The following is a 26,200-nucleotide window of genomic DNA, read 5'->3' on the forward strand; positions in this document are numbered from 1 at the left end:
TAATGCAGCGGCCTACACCTTCTTGACACTGGGGCCCAGAGACGTAGTCCCTCCTGGATGAACTACATTATCAACGCTTATGTTTTCATGTACTGATGATTGTTATGTTCCTCTTCTTTTCTGCATGCAGATATATTCATTAATTGTCTTTTAAAATGAAATTTAACACATCACGAAAGTAAAAGGTCTTGGAAGGGTCCTTCTTCACACCCGGACCTGGATCAACGTGAATCCTCCCTTGCTCCACTCACTATCCTGCCAAATATGGGCATTAGAACCCCTATGTCTATCACCAATAAGTAGAGCATCCTAACGATGTAAAACTATGCCTAAATCCTCATGAAGTTGTTGTACCGAATAGTCCATCTCATGCACTACAAGAGTAAACTCCTGAAGATGCAATCCAATCCCGGTGAAATTGAACTCTCGTCTCCCCGGGCCTCCTCTAATCTCCTCCTATCGATTACCCTGCCACACCGGTGAAGTTCCCCACACCATCAATGAATCACTAAAACCAAATGGAAGATCTCCATGACCCTCCCCTATAGAAACCAGCTCACCTCTACAAGTAGTTGAACTACTCAAGCCTGTTACCAGAATCCCCTGCCCATCGTAGAAGTAACCTATCCTACTAAAATCCTAACACTCTAGTCATGAATGACTGCCTAGCATGCTCGTACTGGAACCTCCTCTCCCATAACTCTCGACCATAATCTATGTAATGACCAAGGCTAGGCCAATCTTGCCAAAGTGACTCAACAGTGCGAGTGCCTATCATTCCATGGCTAGCCCAAATACTGAGAAACAATCTACCTTGTCCTATAGTGATGACTTCGATGATCACCCATGTGTCCGCCTGTGAACAAATCAATCTTCTTATTATCCCGACCATGCTCACTAAGGAGTGGAGCATCCCACCAATCCATTGGATCCTTGGATCCCATAACCATATTGGAGGTCCACAAACCCCAACCCTCTATGTCTCTCACTATGATATGCTGCTAGTTGTTGGGACCCCTTTGTGCCCCGTCTCTACCTCCTGTAGGTATCCAATAGGTAGGCACTGAGCATCAAGAACCCGTGCCACAAATATCCAACTATTTTGTGCTTGCCAAATCCCATAACAATATTTTCTATCCCATCTCTTAATGATGTGCTCGAGTACTGCCAGAAGCCTAGGCATCATCATGCCAATAAGGACTATTTTCCTTCGTACCTCATGCTCCCCTAACACCTCAAGTTGTCCAACTAAAAAAGCACCATGTAACTCCCTCTCGGTCACCTCCCCAAGTGTGAACCTCGGGGTGGAACATATGCTACCTTGAAAATCAACCATGCCATCCCTAAGTCTGTAACCATCAACTCGTGCACCTACCAAGTGTCTCAATTGGAGAGTCTCCCCTCGGCACATGACACGTGGTGTCTCATCCAAGTGCCTAGGGTGAGTCCCCCATGCCCTACTGCTTGAATGGAGAGTTTTAAATTGAAACAACCAAACTCTCTGCGATTGTAAGCAACACCAGAGGATGATGGGTGGGTATGTCCCAAAGAGTATGATCAAGAGTCTACCAGAATGCTTAAGAGCAATCCTATGGACAACCCTCTCTCCACCTCAGAACTGTTGATAACTCCCTCAAGGCCCTGCCTCCACTAAACATGGTGTCTCCAAATGCTTGATAATGTCCTCATCGATCTTAAGTGAGTTGAGTCCAATGGTACACCTACTATCCCTGCCCATAAGTCTCCTTAGAGGCAAAGCTCCAAGAGCCCATTGCACCTCATCATGTGTCACTACATACCACCAAGTACCATCATACTCCATGAAATGCCACTATATCCCGCAACCTATCCGTGTACACCACTGGATACCCCCGACTATGGCTATACCATCCTGTACCCTCCTGTGTCTTGTCTGTGCCACTGCACCTGTCACTCCCCGCACGTCCTCAATGCGATGCAAGTCACTCCTCCTACTCCACAGTTTAAACCGACATGCTATGGTATACCACCATGTATCTCCATGCTCCTCTACAAACCACCGCTCCTCGCTACATAGCCCTGCGCCCCACTAGGTGTTATGGCTTAGAATTTGGTATGTCTGCATCATGACACATACCTCTATATAACACTCAACACTACAACCTAACTCTATGTAGTCTTCTATACCATTGCCTACTATCATACCACCTTGTAACATATGGTATCTTGCATGTGCCAAAGTGGTTGCCACTCTGATAGTGACCCCACAATGACATGCGTCATGTCTCCTCATCCATCCTGGTAAACCTGAGCACCCTAACTCCACTCCTGCTGGGGGGGTATCTTTGTTGTGCCGAGCGTTTGTGACCCCTGAGTCCTAAAACTCAATGGGAGAGCATTGTCTCCATACAATATCCAGTTTGGTGGCCTACCCATGTGACTCCTCGAACCAGCTCCTACTAGAGAATGTTAATCATCCCGCGCCCCCAAGCACAACCAACATGCCAAAATAACCAATGGATTCTACTCACAAACCACCTGGCCTCTAGCGTCAACTAGAGATCCCATAAGGAATGCATGCGCTCAAGCATGGGGTTGACTACCTCATCAATGCCATAGCCATCTCGCATGTCTGATATCGGATAGGAAGCCCTGCCTAGATCCCAATGCCAACTTGGGCCTCCAACACATGTCTGAGAGATCCCACTGAACTTTACTCCTAACTATGACCATCTCCTTAAGTCTAGCCCACTCCACCGAGTACCAACTCAGAATCTCTCACCATCCAACCCCAAGAGAGGGATCGAATGCACAAACTCTAGCACATAGAACAAGCTTGACATGCAGATGTTGCATCTTGTGCAACTCTGACCATCTCATCCCACTACCCAGGTCAACACATGAGATCTGACTAGGTAGCTCTGTCTCTCTCTCTTCAATGGGCAAAGGTGACCCAACAATGCTGCTAACATGGTCATCCCCTTTGGTATGTCTAGGCAACTTTGCCTCTCTCAATCCAATGCATAAGGATGGGCTGATAGCATTGTAGATCATGTTAGTGTGCCTCTGAAGTGAAATATGTTGAAATCCCAATGTGTGGTCTTTATGCTACACCTCATCAATGGCTAGCCCAGGGGATGGTTGCACATCCTCCGCCATCACGGGCTTGACATGAGCCCTCGAATTCTCCTCCATAGACAACCCAATATGCATGATATGCTCATTAGTCAGCTATAGGTGATTGTCGTCTAGCAACTCCGTCATAGATCTAGAGGGATATGTACCTATCGGCTCCTCAACAATAGTGGAGCTGTCTTTCAGCGCCTCACTGACCTATGGTGCATTGTTATCACCTGAGAACTCAGTCACAACCCCAAATACCTCATCAATGGATGACACCTCATCAATGGATGTATGCTCAAAAATATCTTTTCCGACCATGGCCCCTTGAACTACTCTTTCATCTTTTTTCTTAATACTTCTCATCATCCCTGCAAAATCCCACTGAATCTTCATTGGTTTGTGCATACCCCTTAGTGTTATAGACAATTTTGTGCCTTACAGCAACAAGCATGAATTGTCAATAATCCAAGGGATCCAAAGTTCCCTAAGCATGATGTTCCTGCCCCTAGAGGAACAAGGTCAGCAAACCAACAGCTCTCAGATCAGTTCTCCACCTGAAAACACTCAAAAACAAGCAATCCTGAAATCAAAGCAGGTGCTCCACTGGGTTTCTGCGCTGAAACACAACTGTTCCATGGTGTACCTACGTTGCAAAGCAGGCAGAACAAAGCCCACCTGCGTTGGGCGAGTTTGGACATGTGGCAGAGTGAGTCATAGCTTTGGAATCTTCCAAAATGACACTTGGATCAGGTATTTCGCCTTGTGATGAGTCAGAGGCTTTGTTTCTCCAAGTGGAAGCAAGGTTCACCAAGTGGACTCAAGAACTGAAGATCAACTAAAGATTAACTGAAGAGAGAGAGGACACAAGGCAGCTACACATCAGTTGCAAGCTGACTCATCCTTTCTCAATTCATCTATATATTGAGCTCTCTCCTATGAGCTCAGGAGGCTGGAATTTTGTGCAAAGTAATGATATGCTGTTGGTTTCATTCTTGAGTTATTGGGTGATTGTTTGAGAGAGGTGAAGAAGAGCAATTCTTTCTGCTGGGAGGTGTTGCTGGGTTGGAGCCTGCAATGGTTGTAATCCTCTCAGAACCTTTATTTCTTCATTAATAAAAGCTATTGAGGTTCTTCTATGTGCTCTTGTTTCAATTGTATATTGTGATGATTGCATATTTGGTTTACACTAATCCATGAACCAGTTATGATTGCATGCCTCTTGTAGTTTCCTTCTTTGTTGTTTTGCAGGATCTCCTTGCAGCTGGGTGAGCAGAAGGACAAAGAGCTAGGAGCAAGTGGCCAAAGAGAAGAGTTTGGATTCGACATTAAACGCAAGGCAACGGTTAGTGCTTTCTCCATTCTCTTTTGCTTTCATAAAGAAGTAAACCCTTAGTAGTTTGTTTTACAGTTGTTGCTAAGGAACTGTCACCCTTAGAGTGGGTTAGGGTCATCCGAGTCGGATACTTTTCCCTACAAAAAACTGGCGACTCCGCTGGGGATCGTATCCGTTTGATTGTGTTTGTAGTATCTTTGCTATTCATTTCCTGAAGAAAAGAGTACCAAATCGAAAAGCTTTTGACTATATCAAAAGCGAAGTAGAGGGGCTGCTACTCTTGCTCATTTTTCTGAGCAGATTCATGATTTGAAGAGCTGATCTACAAAGATCCTTGTAAGCTCTTAGTGATAGCTTTGCACCTTCTAAATCATCCCTTTGAGTATGCTCGACTGAATGCTTCTGATTTGAGAAAACACCGTGCATTTTTTAGAAAATTATGACCCGGAAACTGTGAAAACGCAACTCTCGTTTTCCAAAGCAGGTAGTACACAGGCTACCTGCTTTGCAACGCAGGTCCCGAACTGGCTACCTGCGCTGAGAGCCAGTTTGACTGTGCAGAGCCTGCGTTGACCCAAATTTGCTTAGTGCATTTGGGGTTTCCTCCTTTCTCTTGCCTGTTTTCACTTAGTTTTGCTGCTAGGTGTCAGTCTTGTACCTGTTTTGAAACCAATATTACTTGCCATCATTCAGCCTCTGTTATATAACGAAATTGTACTTGTTCTTTATATTTCTTGCTCACTTACAATTTCCCATAACGAAAAGTAAACTAGTCATGCTTTTGGCCTCTTAGATCTGAACCTGTGTTAGGCGTTTTGCTGGTCTAAAGAGTTAGCTTGTTTGCTGTCCATAGCTGATTAGTCATTTTACTTTCGTTAGTTTGGTTTGATTTCATGTATTTCCAGTGATTAAGCAAGTGAATCTTAAGGTGTCTTTTGATTTTGGACAAGCTTGTTTACTTTCGCTTTAAATCGAAATCAAAGTTATATAACCACTTTCTTTTTGTATCCATCCACATTAAGAAAGGGAAAAGAAAATACATGCATTGTGCATTTTGCATTTGACTGTGTGCTTGACGATTTAGGAAAAATTTGCATTTTAGTGTGTGCTCTATGATCTGTGTGAAAAGATTTGCCTTTCTTTTCCCTCAGTAGTTAAGGTTTTCAAAGTTGAAAGATTGAAAAGTTTGCTTCTCATCTTAGACTGCATTCAGGAATTTGTTATATACATCTCGTGGTGATCCTTAAAGGCAAACTGATAAGCAAGATCAACATTAAAATAAATCCAATTTACATAACAACGCTTTGTAACATAACGCAAACATCTAGAGGTCTAGGTAGAGACGTGTTCCGGCGTCGTTAAACATAGTGACTGTCGATCTCTACGAAGGTGGGTGATTCCTCCTGAGGGTCGGTGGCACTAATACGGACTTGTGCTCCCACGTACTGTCGCGTATATATTGGGAGACCCCTATAGGCAATTATCCTTTATCCATAGGAAGCCGTGTCGACCGCCCTACTGATCGCGATGCAGTGAACACAGCATTCACAAAGATCGACCACCCGTACCGTAAAACGTATTCTGTGGTTTCGCGAAAAGTTTGGCACACCCTCTGCCTAGAACTCCAGAGCAGTTTCTTTTGGCCTTTTTCAAACTCTATAACTGAAAAAGTCCATCCGAGCATTTGTCACTTCAGGCTCGTTAAAACATCGAAGGCGACTAGAGTCATCTTTAGCTTTTTCTCGACTCTTAAAACATGAAAAAGCAAGTTTGTGTCTAAAAGCATCGTTAATAAAATTTATTTTAAGCGGAACATAATCACCTGTTATTCCCACGTTGATCTTTCAGTTGAAAAGTATGGAGCCCACCAACCAAGGAAGCAACCTTGGCGGAAGTCCAAATCCCTTCTCCTCTTGGGGAGATGTTGGTGCGCCTCATATGGAAACATTGTCACTTCCAGGATTGACAATTGGCCTACCTGTATGGCTCTTTTCAACTAATGTAGTCCAGATCGCCACTAATCCTGAGCAGTCGAATCAACAGTCAGACCAGTCTAGAACTACCCACCAGCCTTCCACTTCTTACAATACTTCCTCTGATCCTTCATCTTCGCGAGGTAGAGCTGGCAAAAGTCAGCCTCCCATGGAGAAGAAGGAAAAGAAGAAAAGAGAAAAGAAGCAGAAGGAGCCTATGGCGAAGGCGACTGGGGGCAAGCAAAAGACAGCTGACAAAAACCCACACACTGCACCGACCGGGCCTAAATCGCCATGTGTCATTTGCGAAGGGGCCCACTTCCATCGTGATTGTCCTTGTATTCCCCGGATACTAAGGGACTGGTCCCCAAGGTTGCACAATCCGGTAGCATCAACCTCTGGTAGTCATGTTGATTGCAGTCCGTCAACTAGCGAGAGTGAAGGACGAAGAGGGAGACCAAGATCACCCTGTATATTGTGTGAAGGCGAGCATGCCATCCACAGATGTCCATTCTTAGATGAGGCCAAGAGAGTTTTGGAAGATTGTCCGGTTTCGCCTTTACGACTTCCTCCTGGATACCAAAAACTCGCGCCTAATCCCTCGATAGTTGAAAATCCAGCTGACCCGCCCAAGTGGTCAGCTGAAGTGTCACTCATTGAGAGTGAACCTACTGAATCCAGACCGGACGAAAGTCTAAAGGTCGAAACGGCAGTTGACCCGGTTCTTCCTTCAGAGGTTTCATCGTCCAATGACTCCGTCATTGAAGACCCATCTTCAAATGACACCCTCACTGAAGAGGATAAGGATGACACCGTCCATATTCTTTTCATCAACACAGACTCTGATGAGCATCAGGGCAATGCGCCTATTCCTTTATCGCAGGAAGGAACATCGTCAGGGTCGTATCCGGCCGTATATTCGGTCCCACCACCAAGCAACCTAGTTGTATCCTTTGATTGAATCAACTAGGCAGACCCCGGTTACCAGCCAGCATCCCATTCAGAATCATAGTCCAAATCTACAGAATGGTGATGGCTGGAACTATCATTGATGAAGGGGCATCTGTGAGTATCCTTTCCTCTGTTGCTTGGAAAGCACTGGGTTGCCCGGCGCTTTTACCTGGGATGAGAAATCTATCAGGTTTCGATAAAGGAACCAGTCACCCGTTAGGGATTCTCCCCAATGTTCCGCTTACATTGAAAGGGAAGTCAGTTCGCATGAACATCATGGTCGTCCAGGGACCCTTGGCATATAACTTACTCCTTGGACGAGACTATATATATTGCATGGAGGCAATAGTGTCCTCGCTCTTTAGAGTCATGTGTTTTCCGCACGAAGGAAGAATGGTCCAGCTAGTAGACCAACTTTCATTTCCAGGATCACGCATTGCAAATAGTCAAATACCATCCCTTAACGGTTTATTCACTCAAGGAATGCCACCGCCTCCGGTTCTACTTCCCGATGAATGCGAGTAATTCGGAAAGAAAGAACTGGGACCCAGGGGGCATGCACCCTGGCCTGCCTTGGGCAAAGAAAACCTTGGGTATAAAGTTAATTTCCGCAGAAGAATGGACTAGTCCGTACCCCGTCCGGCAGTGGAAGGGAGGGTTGTTCTAGGATAAAATTCTTTTGTCAAAGTTATGTGAGCGAAGCGGTCGCTCCCTTTGTCTAAAGAAGTGGGCTCTCCTAAGGAGGGGGTCTGTTTGTGGCAGCAAGAAGCCACCATCTTTGAATGTCAAGCCTCACCCATTAAAACAAGCTGTTTTGAAGGATAAGTAGGGGCAGTCTTCAAAGAAAGAGATGAAATTGCTACAACAAGTGGTCACCACCCTTAGCAACCTAATGATAGACATCGCCGAAAAGAGAGTTTAGTTTGCGGCAGCAAACAAAACCATTTTTCGGATAACAAGTAAGAGATGGCAGAATCTCGAAATTATACTTTATACCTGGGGGCATGCAAACCTTTTGGAGTGCAAGCGCGGGACGACTATTTATTTTTTTTAATTTTTAGGTCCTCCCTTTAAACCTGTAGGTCTAACCCGTTAAACGCGTAGGATTAGCCGTTTCCAGCTTGCATAAAGAAAGGATGAAGGGCAAAAGTTAAAACCTGCCAAATTGGAGTAATTAGTGAGGTATCGCTCCTTAAATAAGATTACCTCACCTAAAGCGTTCCTTGTATTAAGACTGGTATAAATCGAGCAGTTTTAGCAATGTTCATGCTCGTTAAAAAATAAACGCAAGAATCGAGCAGTTTTTGTGCAGAAGTTCATGCTCGTTAAAAAATAAACGTAAATTGTGAGCAATCTTTCCCTAGCAGTTCAAGCTCATCCAGAAAAAATGAACCGGTAAACAACCTCGAGAAATGTAACCGTTGTAAGCCATATTAAAAGCCCTTGGTCGTGTTTATATGCCATCACCTCCATCTGTTCATTTGGCCAATCGTTCACCTCCATATGTTTGTTTACCCATTTTGAGGAACAGCTGCGAAGAGTGATTTCACTTAGCCATCCTTGTGACACTACCGTGATTGGAGAATTCCAACCTGTACCTGGAATCTGTTGCTATCCCTGTTCATCACTCGTTCCTCAAAAGACGAGTCTTCTTTGAGCTCTTTTCACTGACTCGTAAAATATGAAAAGTTTGCCGAGTTTTGGCCTTCCAGCTCGTTAAAGCGACCAGAAAGCTATCCCTCCTCTAGATTTTAATCTTTTTGGACCTGAGGGATTATTGCACAAAAAGATCGAGCGCTTGTTTTGTTCGGCTCGTTAAAGAAACCGAAAATTCATCCCTTCTGTATTGTTTTAAACTTTTTCGGACTTAAGGGATTAGATAACGAAAAAGGAATTTTGGAGTTAACCTTTCGTACCTTTTCAGACTCTCTAAAAATGAAAAGGACCGAGTTTTCCTTGTCGTTAGACTCGTTAAAATGATTAAATAGCGACAAACTTGTCTTTAGACGAGAACGAGTTTCCCTATCGCTAGGCTCGTTAAAACATAGCGATGGGCTTGCCCGAAGGGCAAGTTATAGAACAAGCATATGTTATCCTCCTCAAGCTTGACAAAAATAAAGAGGTACTGGTCAGCAATGACTGGGGAAAAATTGGGAGAACCTCACAGTATTAATGGTAGCAAGTCGCTCTTGAACATGACACTTTGTCCTCCGTCCGCATCGGGTTGGGTTGTTTCATTCACCGGTCGCAGAACCATGGTCCTCGCCACACCGTCCACAATTGGGGTAATGCTACCAATCCATCACATCAATGTCGTTATATGTTCAAGAGATGTGGTTCTGTAAAGAGTCAACCCTGTTCCACCCACTACCATACATTATCCTTCATCCACTTCATGACCACCACCCTGAATCATACATCACAGTTTGTTTTCACCTCATCATAATCACTAGCTCCGTTCCGTGTCACTGATGTGGGATTCATTAAGGCCCTCCTTTGACGGATTGCTCCTTGTCGACATCAGCTCATTATCCAAGGAGTTGATCTAGGAACACCCCCCTCAGTACTTTGAAGCTTGCATGCCTCAATGGCAAGTTTCTCACTTCCGGCGACAGTTATACATCAATGACCTTCGACCAGAAGATTTTGCATGGTGGTCGACGCCAAGTCCTTTATTCCCACCATGTAGATTGTACTGCCGTACCTTGAGGGTCATCATCCTTATCGGTGACTCCTCTCGCGCTTGTTAACGGTTTACATTATTGACCGGTAATCAAGCGATGTCTTTCCATGTTCGACTTCAAGAAATTCTCACATGGATCGACTTGTACATCGAGTGAAGATCGGAAGAGATTGAAGACCCCGGATCTAGTTTCATCCATCCGGGCTGCGATATATATTCAGGACATAAAGACATTTGATATGTACAGCATTGCAGCAGATGATCATCCTTTTCAAAGGATGATAAATTCGGCAGAGAATTATCAGTCTAGCATCAGACGATCGTCTGCTCTATGTACCAAAATGTATTTATAAAGCTGAGCATGGGAATGCCCGCCTCAGCCAGATCATGAAAAATGTATGAAAAATAATGTATTGTATTGTATCTCATTACAGGACACTTCTCAGCAGATCGAATGAACTTCGGATCCTCTCAATAAAGCATTTCACCCGATAAACGACCTCATACTTTAGGGGGCATCTGTTATAGACAATTTTGTGCCTTACAGCAACAAGCATGAATTGTCAATAATCCAAGGGATCCAAATTTCCCTAAGCATGATGTTCCTGCCCCTAGAGGAACAAGGTCAGCAAACCAACAGCTCTCAGATCAGTTCTCCACCTGAAAACACTCAAAAACAAGCAATCTTGAAATCAAAGCAGGTGCTCCACTGGGTTTCTGCGCTGAAACACAACTGCTCCATGGTGTACCTGCGTTGCAAAGCAGGCAGAACAAAGCCCACCTGCGTTGGGCGAGTTTGGACATGTGGCAGAGTGAGTCATAGCTTTGGAATCTTCCAAAATGACACTTGGATCAGGTATTTCGCCTTGTGATGAGTCAGAGGCTTTGTTTCTCCAAGTGGAAGCAAGGTTCACCAAGTGGACTCAAGAACTGAAGATCAACTAAAGATTAACTGAAGAGAGAGAGGACACAAGGCAGCTACACATCAGTTGCAAGCTGACTCATCCTTTCTCAATTCATCTATATATTGAGCTCTCTCCTATGAGCTCAGGAGGCTGGAATTTTGTGCAAAGTAATGATATGCTGTTGGTTTCATTCTTGAGTTATTGGGTGATTGTTTGAGAGAGGTGAAGAAGAGCAATTCTTTCTACTGGGAGGTGTTGCTGGGTTGGAGCCTGCAATTGTTGTAATCCTCTCAGAACCTTTATTTCTTCATTAATAAAAGCTATTGAGGTTCTTCTATGTGCTCTTGTTTCAATTGTATATTGTGATGATTGCATATTTGGTTTACACTAATCCATGAACCAGTTATGATTGCATGCCTCTTGTAGTTTCCTTCTTTGTTGTTTTGCAGGATCTCCTTGCAGCTGGGCGAGCAGAAGGACAAAGAGCTAGGAGCAAGTGGCCAAAGAGAAGAGTTTGGATTCGACATTAAACACAAGGCAACGGTTAGTGCTTTCTCCATTCTCTTTTGCTTTCATAAAGAAGTAAACCCTTAGTAGTTTGTTTTACAGTTGTTGCTAAGGAACTGTCACCCTTAGAGTGGGTTAGGGTCATCCGAGTCGGATACTTTTCCCTACAACACTTAGTTCACAGAATTCCCAGAAAGAGAGGTACACATGAATGCCGTGACCCAATGATTGGTATGCCCTCTGGTTTTCCCCCAATAACTCCACATCAATTTCAATCATGTCTAGATTCCCAACTAAGGAATGAATCAACATCTTCCCCACATCAAGCATCATTTGTTGTATCCTCACCGCCTCTTTCCAGGTGACCACCATGTTGTTTGATTCTAATCTTTCCCACATGATGAGCCAAGATTATGGCACTGGTACCACTGTAATGTTCCTAAATAGGAATTTAAGTGATAAACCAATTAAACAAATTGTGCAAGAGTGGAAAAATAAAAACATTTAGCAAACACCCATGAAACACTGTAATAATAGAACTGTTGAGCCATATATTATGAAATATGAGAGCATGAGTACAATATATAAATGGAGTAGTGCACCTGGCTTGTCTCAGGGACAAGATGGAGCAAATCCAGGTGGTAGAATAGTTGGAAAGATGGTTGTTCAACTGTTTCTCTACTATGCTTTGCGTTGTCCAAGTAAATTATTGATCTGCTGACTTCGGCCTACTGGAAAGTGGCCAAAACCTACCCAAAAAATTCTGTCTTTTTGGCCTTAGACTGCTTGGACAAAACCCAGAAAAACCCAGAAGGGAATTTCTCTGATTTTGACTTTGGATTTTCGGCCTCTTGGAAGTTGCTCTCCAATTACATCTGCTAACTTTCGGCCTGCTGGAAAGTGCCCAAAAACTGCCCAGAAAATTCTGCTCTTTCAGGCTTAAACTCCTTGGACAAAACCCAGAATAACCATGAAGGGAATATCCCTGATTTTGACTTTGGATTTTCAACTTCATGGGAGTTTCTCTCTAGCTAGATCTTCTGACTTTCGACCTGCTGGAAAGTGCCCAAAAACGACCCAGAAAATTCATCTCTTATAGATTTAGACTCCTTGGAAAAAACCCAGAAAAACCCAAAAGGGAATTTCCCTGATTTTGATTTTGCATTTTCAGCCTCTTGGGTGGCTAAATCAACCTCTACATATTTCTGGCTACCCAAAAAACACACAGTCCCTTCCTCTGCATGGCTGGCTGAGCTGTGAATCGCTACTGAAAACTCTTGAAATCTCTATGGAACAACCTCCCTAGGGCGGGCACGGATGGTCCCCCGCAATAGAGGTTGAATCTTCCCTGCGGAAGACTCGTGGCTAAACAACCAGTAGACTAGCTAAGCAACAGAGCATACAAGAGTGTGTTTGTTTATCAAATATTCAAAATGAATACAAAATGAGAGCTAATCTCTCTTTATAACTCATTTTGCCCCCTTAACCTCATGTGGGCCCCTCCATCCACCCATTCGATTTTCCCTCCAAACATATCGAATGGCTAATTCGAACTCCTATGTGGGTGGCCCCCACATTCCACTAGTAGCTAAATAAAGTCGATTTTGCCCCTAAGTCTCTAAGTCGAAAGTGTGGGGCCCTCTTCCTTAGTAAAAAATGTACAAAATTGTGTAGCAACACCCTGTTACTAATGTGTTTGAGAAAGGACATGACAAATATCTTTCAGACTTCTTGTTTTTCTCTTACCATTTCTTGATTCATCACCTGATTGATAGTTATGAGTCATTGAATCGATTGATTTCCTTGAATATCCGTGTTGTTCATAAAATCTTGGAGTCCTTGTTGGCATGAATTTGTTTGGTGTCTTCTCCTGTGATTCTTGCTACTCATTTTCTGCTACATCCTCTTCTTCCATGAGTGGTACTTTTACATCAATTGTTTTGTCTATACTCCCATTCCATGAATCTTGTTTTTGAATACACCATCTCTATTGATTATAGTCTTTTTGGTGAGAGGGTTATATAATCTATATGCTTTTGATTGCTCACTATAACTAGTAAATATGCATTTTTCACTTTTATCATCTAACTTTCCTCTTAAATGTTCATGTACATGTGCATATGGTACATATCCAAACACTCTAAGATGAGATACAATAAAAAGAATACCTGACTATACTTCTTGTGGCACTCTATTCATCACGCTCTTTGTAGGAGATCTATTTATCACATAAACAATGCATGTAACTATTTCCACCCAGTACTCGTTTGAGAAGTTTCTTGCTTTCAACATTCTTCTTACCATGTTTATAATTGTTTTGTTCTTTCTCTCTGCTACACCATTCTATTGTGGTGTGTATTTGGTTGTAAATTGGCTTCTAATTCCATGTTGTTTTCAGTATGCATCGAGTGCCTTCAATTCATATTCCCCACCATGATCTGATCTCATTACTTTGATTTGACAATCACTCTGGTTCTCTTCTAGGGCTTTGAATTCTTTGAACTTTTCAAAAGTTTTAGACTTTTGCTTTAAAAAATATATCCACGGCTTTCTGCTAAAATCATCAATAAATGTGAGGAAGTAACAACTTCCACCAATTGAATATGTATGCATAGGTCCACACAAGTCTGTATGAACTAGCTCTAGCGGTTGCTTTTATCTATATGCAACTCTTTCCGGAAAAATTTCATAGTGTTGTTTTCCCAAGATACAACACTCATAAGTACTAGAGGGTTCTTTGATGGGATGTAATTCTCTAACCATTTACTTCTACTGCAACAATCTTAAACCAGAGAAATGCAAATGTCCAAAACAAAAGTGCCATAACCAATAATCATAAGAAAATGCAACCGTAAAATAATTGACCCGATTTATATAATTCATGATCAAAGGAAAGAGTTTGTTCCTTGTCATCTACACCTTTTCTATAAACTTCTTTGTTAGGGGCTTATCATATATAACACAATCTTGTCCCTGAAAAATAAAATTGTATCCTTTCTACATTAATTGACCAACACTTCTTCGATTATGTTTTAAACCAGGAACATAATATACCTATGAGATTGTCTTCAACTCCCCTTTCTTGGTCAGAATGTTGATCACTCCTTTTCCATCTACATCCACATTCTTGTCAGTGCACAATTTCACCTCTGCGTTGACGGATTGATCTAGATTTGAAACTAGATTCTTGTGGTCAGTCATGTTGTTACTACAACCACTATCTAATAACCAAACGTTATCACAAGGTTTATGCATGGTATGAAAAGCTAGGAACATGGAGTCACTATTTTATGTAGCTACATTAGCTCTATGCTTTCCTTAATCAATTGTCCTCTTCCTGAATCACATGCATAATGAGCAAATTTATTACAATAAAGGTATTTCACCTTTGATTTATCAACTCTTTGATTTTTGTTGAACCTTCTACTATTACTTCAACTTTCTTGTTCCTTCTCTTCTCTACCATCTCTTTGACCACCATTTCTTCTGCCTCGTCCTCTACCTTTGCCTTGACTTTTGTGTCTCGAGATAGAAACATGGATTTTAAAATTCATTTCTAAGGAAGAATCCTTATTTTTGTCTATCCTCGCCTCATGGGATAGAAGTGATCCCATCAATTCATCAACTCTTAGCGTTGTCAAATCCTTTGCTTATTCAATAGTTGCTACTACAACATCAAATTTAGTAGACAAAGACATGAGGACCTTCTCAACCACTATTTGAACTTGAATGTCATCACCATAAATCTTTAACTGGTTTACAATAGTCAAAACTCAATTCATGAATGAATCGATATCCTATGTTTCCCTCATCTACATACTTTCAAAATCTCTCTTAGTATTCTGCAACTTAATAATATTGACTTTGGTCATACCTTTATAGCTCATCCCCAAAGTTTGTCACATTGTCCTTGTTGAAGAAATGACCATAATCTTTTGGAACACTGCTTCGTCCATTGCTTTTTGGATAAGTTGCAACACCTATGCATTCTTCTTTTTGTGTATCCTCAATTGCTCCCTCTGTACATGTGTGAGGGCTTGTTCTGCTTCTTCATTCTCAAATTCTGGAAATCCAAACTTGACATAGTCCCAAATATCATAAGCCTTTAACATCGTCTCTATTTTAATGAGCCACATATCATGGTTCTTCCCTGTAAATAATGGTATTTGCAGCCAAAAACTTGATAAAACCCTATCTTTAAAATCTTCTTTTCAAAAAATAATAAAACTTTCTTTTTTTGAGTTTATAGAGCTTGTTCCAAAAACCTTCAACTAATCTTTTTATAAAAATGATTTTTCAAAAAACTCTCTTTTTATAATCTTTGTTAAGCCCTATTTTTTAAAAACTTTATAAACCACTTTAATAAAGACCCTTTTATTTTATTCAATAAAACTCAAACCCTTCAATTTCATACCATAAAACTCCTTTAAAGTGTCAAGAGTTGCACAGGGAAGACATGAAATGGAAAACCAACACAAGAGGAGCTCACAGGTGTGGATCACCAGGAGCTCCTTCAAGCAAAACGCCACACAGGCTTCACATTAATCTCCAATAGTTAAATAGATACAATTTTTTAGGGACAACAAATCATATCCCTGAATAATAGGAATTGAATAACTAAGAAAAGGAAATCACAACTACGTAACAATAAGAGCCTATTCTCCGTTAATTCTAACACTCCCCCTTAATGGAGAAAGGATTCTTAAACACACCTAATATGTCCCTAAAAAACTCAAACTTCAGTCTTCCCAGAGGCTTAGTAAATATATCAGCCATATTATCACAAGAATTACAATATTCAACACAAATCTCTTTGGACTGCACCTTTTTCCTAACAAAATGAAATTGAGTGTCTATGTGCTTAGTGTTTTTATGAAACACGGGATTGTAAAACAGTTTGATGGAACTTTGATTATCACAATTGATAACCGTAGCTTCTTTGTGTTCTCCCCCTGCATCTTGGAGATGTTATAGATCTGACTTGGAAATATATGAGAATACAAATATACCCAGAAATAATAAGATAGAAATGATTCTTTATTGATATCAAACCCTTCAGGTAGGGAAACACCATACATTCACTCCTTAAGGAAGGAGAACACTCCACAAGCCATATGCTTGTTCATAGAATATTCCTTGTCATCTCTCAATGGGGAGTCTCTAGCCTCTATATAGGCCTCATTCATACAATACAATGGGTCATTACCATGGTTCCCTCAATACCATCTATCTAATACCATGGGCTTATTACATTATTGCTAACTACTTGTGGTCTCTTACATGATACGGGTTAACCACCTTATTTATTACTATGGCCCATCCCATTATTACAGTATTCCCTTGGGTACCTCCCTTTGTACCCCATATTATCTCCCCTAGGTATACTACAAGAGAAGTTTGCACAACCAAACTACCTCACATGTTGCTGCACACATAGCTTGATATTCTGCGTCTACTGAGGATAAGGCTACAATATGTTGCTTCTTGCTGCACCAAGAGGTGACCCCAGACCCAATGCTAAAGGCGTAACCTGTAATTGATCTTCTATCATCTAAATTTATCGCCCAATCAGAGTCTGTATAACCTGTCAAGCTAACATCAAATGAGTCAGAATACAAAATACCAAAGTCTGAAGTTCTTTGCAGATACCTCAGTACTCCTTTCGCTATAAGCCAATGGTTCTCATGAGGTTGAGTCATGAACTGACTCAAAACACTCATTGCATAAGCTAGATTTGGTCTCGTTGTAGTCAAATAGATAAGACTACTAACCAACTGTCTGTACAATGTTGCATCTGCATATTTTGAACCATCATTCACCTGAAGTTTGCTATTCTGTTGTAAAGGCACAAATGCAGCCTTGCACTCATCCATTTTAAATTTAGTCAACAAACTCTTAGCATACTTACCCTGGGACAAGAAAGTTTGGCTTGAATCTCTCCAAACTTCTAGACCCAAACAATAATGCATTTCTCCAAGGTCCTTCATCTCAAATTTCTATGATAACTGCTGCTTGATTTCTTCAATGAGATTGTCTACATTCCCTGTCATGATCAGATCATCTACATATAAATAAATCAACACTATCTGCCCCTCATCATTAAACACAGTATACAAATTAGGATCATTTTTGCTCCGTTTATAACCATGCATGAGGAAAAATGAATCAATTTTGTCGTACCAGGATCTAGGAGCCTATTTTAAACCATATAAAGCTTTCTTTAATCTACATACTAAATGATTTTCTCCCTTCTCAACAAACCCCTCAGGCTGCACTAAGTATACTTCTTCTTTTAAATCACCATTTAAGAAATCAAATTTAACATCTAATTGATGTATTTTCCAATGATGTTTAGTGGCTAAAACAATAATCAATCTAATAGTATTTAATTTTGCAACAGGTGCAAATGTTTCCTCAAAATCAATACCTTCTTTCTGGGAATACCCCTTTGCAACCAACCTTGCTTTATGCTTATCAATAGATTCATCTGCTTTAAACTTTAACTTAAATAACCATCTGCAACCTATGGGTTGTTTACCATGAGGAAGCTTTACTAGATCCCAAGTATTGTTCTTAATAATAGATTCATATTCCTCTTTCATTGCTTCCTTCCATTCAGAACTCTTACTAGCTTCATAAAAATTAGAAGGTTCTGCAATGTTTAACATACCAGTCATGAGCGCACAATCCCTATACCGAGCTGGTAACTGTTTCGGCCTGCTAGATCTCTTGAGTGGTGGGGTGTCAACTATTCTTCTCTGTTCTTCTCTTTGTGGACTGAACTCAATTTCCTCCTCTTTATCTTGTTGCTGCTGCTGCTATTGTTGTTGTTGTTGTTGTTGTTGTTGACTGATCCCTGTTTCAACATCCTCATCTGAAAGTAAGGGTACATGCCATTCTTCATTATCTTGAATAGGATTTCCATCATCAACCTGTTCATGGAATACTACGTCTCTACTAACAAACACCTTGTGAGTAGAAGGATCAAACAATTTGTAAGCCTTATACTCACTACAGTATCTAATGAAGGTACATTTAGTGGATTTTGAATCTAACTTCTTCCTGTTTTCTTTGGGAACATGCGCAAAATATTTACAACCAAATACTCTAAGATGACTTATTGCAGGATTGAAGCCAAACAACGCTTCAAAAGGAGTTTTATAATCAAGACTTTTAGTGGGACTCCTATTCTTCAAATACACTGCAGTATTGACAGCTTCTGCCCAAAAACCATTAGTTAGATTCTTACCTTTCAACATACTGCGAGCACACTCCACCAGTGTTCTGTTTTTCCTCTTAGCTACTCCATTTTGCTGAGTGTAAGGTGTTGTAAACTGTTGTTGTATCCCATGCTCTTTGCAGTATTTGTTGAAATCCCCTTTCTTGAATTCTCCGCCTTGATCTGATCGAAGAATCCTGATGAACTTTCATGTCTGCTTCTCAATCATGTTCCTGAACTGCTTGAAATACTCAAAGGCATGACTCTTCTATCTAAGAAAATACACCCATGTGAATCTTGTACAATCATCAACAAAGATTAGAAAATAGTAGGCCCCACCTAACGATCTTGTCTGCATAGGGCCACATAAATCAATGTGTACAAGTTTGAGTGTATCCCTTTGTTTCCTATCTTTAACAGCAGGAAATTCATCTCTATGTTGTTTACCGAATGCACATGCTTCACAACCAATATGCAACTTTTTCAAAAGATAAAGACCATCTACCATACCTTTGTTCTGTAATAGAAGAAGGTCACTAAAATTGATATGCCCAAATCGTCGATGCCACAAATTTTCAGCAGACTTATCTGAAGACATCAATGCTTGTTGTGGTGTACTCTTCACATCCAATTTGTAGAGTCCTCCTATACGAATACCTATAGCAATAGGCTTCATCTGGTCCAACAAGTATTTAATAATACAATAAGATTTAAAGAATTCTACCTTGAGATCCTAATATGTAATCTTTGATACATAAATCAGGTTCTTCTTAATACCAGGAACATACCACACATCAGATATATTCCTGATATTTCCATCAAGCAGAGTGACAAGAACATATCCATGTCCCTTGATCTCGTACCCTCTATTATCTCCAAGGTATACTTTTACTCAAGTGTTGGATTCTCTAAAATTTCTAAACCATTGCTTTTTACCTGTCATATGTGAGGAGGCTCCAGAATCTACGAACCAAATATCTGATTCATCCTCCTCAGTGGCTAGTGCAGTTTCAGCCATAAATAATCTGACATCCTGGTTCTGATTTGCATCAGCCAGATGACCTGCATGTCTTCTCTGCTTGTACCTCTCCCCATCTGCCTTTTTCTTATGGGAAAATTTAGCAATATGGCCTATCTTACCACAATAAAAGCATTTAGGAGCAGAGTCATGTTTATGCGAGGTCATACCTTGTGGTGTCCTTTTTCGTGATACGCTGCCCTTCCTGTGATCAGCCACTACTTTCCCCTTTGGCTTGAACTTTGTCATCAATGCAAGATCTGGATTTTGAGGTTTGAGAGACAACCTCCTTTCCTCTTCTTGTAGCAAGATCCCAGTGAGCTCTTCAAAGCCTGGAGGCTTTTCTCTTGCATTCAATCCTGTTATAAACATCTGATAATCATCCATCATGTCGTTCATGGTAATTGTCACCAAATCATCATTCGCCACAGTTTGACCGATATCAGTTAGTTTATCTTTAACCTCCTTTATCCTGGATATGAATGGAGAAACAGACTCATTCTCCTCCATCTTGATGGAGAGATTCTTCTTCTTGTGGTACAATGTTCAACTGGTGTTCTTGACCTCGTACATTTCTTTGAGAATCGTCAATATGTCATTCGCCGTTTTGCACTCCCGATTGTGAGGGATGATGCAATCTTTGACCGATAATTTGAGGAGAACCTTTGCCTTCATCTCCCTTTTCTCCTAGTCTTGAATTGTTGTATTCGATCCACCAGTTGGAGTATTCAGCTTGACCTCATCACCGGTGGCAATGCCATAGGCATTATGTCCCTCAAGCAGGGTCTAGAGCTTAAACTTCCAATTGGTGTAATTGGAACCATCAAGCTTATTACTCTCATTGAGATAAGCTTCAACAATTTGATTATTCATCTTAAATGAATAAAATCTTCAATAATTTAAACAAACCTTAGAACTTAAAAAAATGCCCTAATCACTGCGAATTTCTTTCAAAAAAATGCCCACCTGATATCAAATAATAATTCCTCCAATTCAATTTAAAGAAACTCCATATTTTTTTAAATCCAGCCTCCTTCTCGACGCAGGTCCAGCCTCCTCGCCTTCCACACAAGCCTCCACGCAGACCTCATGGAGCACAACGCAGCCACACGGAGCACAACGACGGGGGTTATGCAGCTTCTATGGAACTTCCTCCTCGCAACGTTGTCGGCCTTCTGCACATCGTCGGCCTCTTGCATGTTCTCCTCATTGACGTCATTGGTAGCCTCCTAGACAAAAAAAAGCAGCGTTTTTTTTCAGCACGCAGCTTTTGATCGGCCTCCACGCAACCTTTTGCATAGTCAGTGCGAGTTAGCACCACGGTCTCGGGAAGATCGTCGCGCTAATACACCACATTCTCGCGCCAAGCTTTGGAAATGAAATTGTGGTGAAGTGTTCCTTTGCACCGTCACGTTTATCCACCCAAATCATGCGACGATTTCACTTCAGTCGCGTCGTCCACTCAGTGTACAAGATTAACAGTCCTACAGCTCTGATACCATGTCAAGAGTTGCACAGGGAAGACATAAAATGGCAAACCAACATAAGAGGAGCTCACAGGTGCAGATCACCAGGAGCTCCTTCAAGAAAAACACCACACAGGTTTCACATTAATCTCCAATAATTAAATAGATACAATTTGTTAGGGACAACAAATCATATCCCTGAATAATAGGCATTGAATAACTAGGAAAAGGAAAATCACAACTACGTAACAATAAGAGTCTATTCTCTATTAATTCTAACATAAAGGAGATGTCACGTATATTTTTTTTAAATGACTTTAACATGACTCCAAAATACCCAGGTGACTCTTTTGGAAAAAAAAAACTTTTAACCATTCAAGTTTATGTGCGGTTTTTTAATGAAGGATTGTCGCACCTGGCCATAGATAACGCCCGTGACAAAAACATAAGATTGGAAACTTTATAAACTACAAACTTGTGACAGTTTCTTAAATTTTCGCATTTTTAAGCCTTTAAACTTGCGGTAATTTTGTTTTCATGATTTAAAAAAAGAATTGTAAGCTTTTTTCCTTTTGACTCTCTGTTTTCTAGTTCTGTAAATTTTTCATATCTTGTATTTTTTCTTTGGTTTTGATGTCAATTTATTAGAAAGACACAAAATTTCACACACAAACAATATGAGTTGTTGCTCTTCTTTTGATCACACAAATTTGAATTGATTACAATAAACTCAATATGAAGTATTTACACTTTTAACTCACGACTCAATTGATGCTAACTTCAACCTACAAACGCTCACTAAATTTAACCTTTTCAAATATAAGATTGAGTTCAAATTGTCACTCACTTGACTTAAATTAATTGCCGCCCTAAATCTAAACTACTCTCCATCCTGGAGTAGTCAGCTACTTTTAACTCATTGGTGGGCATATTGTTCTTCCATCCAACATTAACATCAAAAGGCGTCCAAACTCAACAAAGCTTCACACAATCCTAATGGGCAAATGGTTCTTCTATCCAACATAACATTAAACTTTGCACAATCTTAGCGATAACATCCCACTAATAAGAAAATCAATTTTCCATTTAACATTAACATTGGACTAACCTTAACCTAAACTCAACTTAATTTGAAAATTAATTAATTAACACTCAACATAATTTAGAAATTAATTAATTAACTAACTTGCATATTTGTATTTGCCATACACAAATAGATCACCAACATTTATCTGTTTGCCATCTCCACCCCCACCTGACCAAACAATATCTATAACCCTCAATCGACGCTTTACTCCACGTCTGGCTAGCGAAACTCCGCCCCACCTGATCACACAATATCTAGAACCCTAACTCGACTCTTTACTCCACGTCTGCCAACGAATCCCCATATATGAGTCGAAAGCTGGCGATCATATTGTGCAATGTCATATGGATCTCATAGACTCACATACGCCTTGTGTATCCTTAAAAACATCTCTGTGCTCTGCTTCTTTTCTTCCATAGAAGCCGCGGGATCCGGATGAAATGTCCTCGCCAACATTATGTAAGCCCTCTGGACGTCCTTTGCAGTCGCTGCGGGGCTCATCTCACCAAAAACTCTAGAACGTTGTGATTCTTAAGGATTGTTTTTTCTTCTATTATTATCTCACCAAAGCCTCTTTAATGCTGTGATTCTTAACGAATACGTACAAAAACGTGTGACAAACAAATTCCATATTTTAATAAATCACCTCAGCTCTACAGATGCTATTATGCAGTGTACGCGGTCTCACCGCAATCAGATATATTCTTATTCAGAAATATTTTTGTCCCGTTTAGAGCAATTCAATGGTTTTTTTTTTCTTCTTCCTTTCCCTGTATCTACCTCTGCTTCGTCTTTCTATATAATTAAAACTTTCCCCTCATTAAAAGACTCCTACTTTTATCATTCTTCCTCTGTAAATCCCCCTGTTTACTGGTATTTTTAGTGATCGATCTTCTGCTAGCGACTAATCAGTATATCAGTCTTAAAGAGCGATACCCACTTGGTTTTTCAGAGAAGCAAACTTATATATTAGTAATGGCTTCTTCTCTTGTATTTTCCTCTAAAATTTTCTCATCCTGTGAATCGTCAAGCGTGGCTTCTTCTCTTGTATTTTCCTCTAAAATTTCCTCATCCCGTGAATCGTCAAAGCTGGTCATGTGAACCTCCAGAGACTACCTGCGGGATCGAGCGGCCGGAGCAGAAATGTAAGATTCCGGCGGTGTTTCAAGGTGAGAGCAATGCAGGTCTCTCTGGGCGCAGAGGCGGCCATTTCAGATCAGGGTCGTGTGGATTCAAAGAATTTGTATGAAATACTTGAGATAGACCCTGCAGCGACTGTAAAGGACATAAAGAGGGCTTACAGAAAACTGGCGAGGGAGATTCATCCGGATCAAGCGGCTTCCCCTGAGGAGAAAAAAAGGAGTACCCAGATGTTTTTGAGGATACACAATGCGTATGTGACTCTGTCAGATCCACGTGACCGCGCGCTATATGACCGCCAGCTTTTGGCTCCAATGCGGGGCTTCGCTGGCCAGGCGTGGAGCAAAGCGAACAATGGGCGGCCAACGAGATATAGATATTGTGGTCATTGGGGGCGGAGTTGGGAATCAGATCAATGCTGGTGATGTTCATTTGGTTTTTGGACTTGCAGGGGCGTTATGGATTCAAGTATGGCGGATCCCAGTGGCACTGGCATTAGCTTGTAACGTAGACATTATAACCAGTATTTGAGGTGGTACCTCTGACAGAGATACAATGTTGGGCATAAATCCCTGTAACTGTTAGGAGGTTATGGGCGCCCATACTTTCAGATTAGTATTTCAAACATTTTAATGGAAGTATGTTAGCCGTCAAATATGGCAGCGTATGTTTTACTTTATGTTTTATTTTATTTTATTTTAGATGTGGATGTCTATTTTTACTTCAGTTTTATCCAAGATTGAAAAAAAAAATAAATACCACTTTATCTGTTAATGATCATTGGGTTTTTAAGATTATCCCGCAGGAAAGGAATGCCTTTGTTTGATAACACTTGGTTCTTAACCAAAAGTCTACTTTAATGTTGATAAATCATAAAAGCTTTCTCTTCTATATTTTATTAGGGAAAATTTTGTTAGAGGTTAATATTCGCAACTTTAAGATAAGTCCCATCTCTAGGAAAAAAAATTGTACTTATTTTTTCGTGAACATCAATATACTTTAAAAAGATTAAATTTTAAACCTAAAACATGATTATATAGACTTGAATCCATTTGGAAAACCCTCAGTAACATAGTTCTCGGGAAATAAACTTCCATTTTAAAAATTTTCTTTGTATTTTACTTTTTGTGAACATCAATATACTTTAAAAAGTTAAATTTTAAACCTAAAACATGATTATATAGACTTGAATCCATTTGGAAAACCCTCGGTAGCATAGGTTGGGAAATCTCTAAGAGGGAAATGTTCATGACTACCCTAGCCAACTTGCCCTTTTAAGTTAAAAGAACAAAATTGTAAAGCACCTATGCAGTGCAAGTTTTGTTTGTCAAATTATCCCCATAGTGCATCGTTTTTCAAATTATCCAAGAACACGACCTTATAAGGATATAAATTAATGAAAGTTTGAAAGATTATTTCATACATAAAAATAAGGAATGAATATTTGTTTAAATATATATAATATGATAATATTTTATTTGATAATTATTTTTATTTGAAAATTTAAGTGTATGTGAGAAGGGTGAAGATCGAAATGATATTATTGGAATGTTTTGGGGTGCTTGTTTCATTCACTATGAGTGGGGAGCCTTTTATTGTTCATTTTGGTTCTTTTTCAATCTAATTTTGCAGTTTTAACAACTATCCTTGTAATTAAGTTAGTTCAATTGTTTGTGAATACTAGGAAAGGTATCATCATTAGTCTTGTTCTTCTTGTCTTAATAATGACAAGTTTTTGGCCCCCATATAGATCAATTGGCGATAGGGTGTTCTCCTTGTGAAATCTTAGTGATAGGGTGTACTCCTTGTGAAATCTTCGGTTATGGGGGTGTGTAGTACACCTAGAGGCTGAGGCTATAGTGGTAGCGCTAAGAGTGCACCTAGAGGCTATAGTGATAGCGCTAAAAGTGCACCTAGGCTATAGCAGTAGTGTTAAGAGTGCACCAAGAGGCTATACCACTCTTCTTTTGCAACCATTTTCGTGCTACTCTAGTCATCCCCTAAAAGTAGGTTGTATAATAGAAAGGTTTTACGTATACCACTTTTCTCTTTTAACTGTTGGAATAAAATACCACTCATCTTTTTTAATTATTGGAATAATATTGTGGCTTTTCATAATGGATTAGCTAATTAGATTAAAAAATTGCCACATGAGGTTTTTAAAATAACATAAATAATGTAAAGATGTTTTTAAAATACTGTATTGTAAATATGTGCTTTTTTTATACGAGTAATAGTTTACTTACTTAATAACATAAGTAATTTGAATTTGACTTACTTATTTAATGATCCCTCAAAGAGCCATTTTCAATTTCAAAAATAGATAACAAAAACAATTCATCCATGTTTTTAACATGAGTAGAGTGGCATGTATTTATCTCGCATTTTAAAGTAATTTGAGCATGTATAAAAACCAAAGACACCCATTATATTATTATGTTTTTATTCTTTACATTCTTTAAATATAACTACATGCATCCTAGTCATACAACTAACTTTAATTCGTCTTGGTACATTAATTTCATAATATGAATAAAACTCTTTAACACATCTCTCCATTATATTTTACATACAAATTCCATTTCATATTTTTTTAATTAAATTATAAATTTAAGGGATGTCATTCAAAATGAGGTTTAAGCATATAGAATACCATTGATACGAAATATTTATAATAGGTTAAGAGTTGTTTGGTGTACCATCAATTTCATGGTTTTATTGTATTCTAGTTTATTTGATTAGTATACAGTCATATCATCAAATGATGAAAAAATCGCCATTTTATAGTAAAGCTTTTTGTCAAAAGTACACAAATC

General features: G+C 40.0%; 1 protein-coding gene across 1 annotated transcript; it reads left to right on the forward strand.

The window, feature by feature from the left end:
• The first annotated feature begins 23,007 nt into the window (after nucleotides 1-23,007).
• LOC149172920 (chaperone protein dnaJ 11, chloroplastic-like) lies at nucleotides 23,008-24,063 on the forward strand. The gene is made up of 2 exons (XM_089427827.1): nucleotides 23,008-23,276; nucleotides 23,333-24,063. Exons 1-2 carry the CDS (start codon nucleotides 23,220-23,222, stop codon nucleotides 23,807-23,809), a joined length of 534 nt encoding a protein of 177 aa, XP_089283953.1. The 5' UTR covers nucleotides 23,008-23,219; the 3' UTR covers nucleotides 23,810-24,063.
• The last annotated feature ends 2,137 nt before the right edge of the window (nucleotides 24,064-26,200 follow it).

This window comes from Pinus tabuliformis, chromosome 4_2 (assembly GCF_031772625.1).
Source record: "Pinus tabuliformis cultivar Carrire ecotype Pingquan chromosome 4_2, CPIR1, whole genome shotgun sequence".
In the NCBI taxonomy this organism is placed as follows: Eukaryota; Viridiplantae; Streptophyta; class Pinopsida; order Pinales; family Pinaceae; genus Pinus; species Pinus tabuliformis.

Excerpts from the sequence above, each read along its gene's own strand:
- LOC149172920 (XM_089427827.1), top strand. The coding sequence starts at position 23,220 with ATGGCTTCTTCTCTTGTATTTTCCTCTAAAATTTTCTCATCCTGTGAA. Across the intron at positions 23,277-23,332 it reads CATCCTGTGAATCGTCAAGC|GCTGGTCATGTGAACCTCCA; the intron begins GTGGCTTCTTCT and ends TGAATCGTCAAA.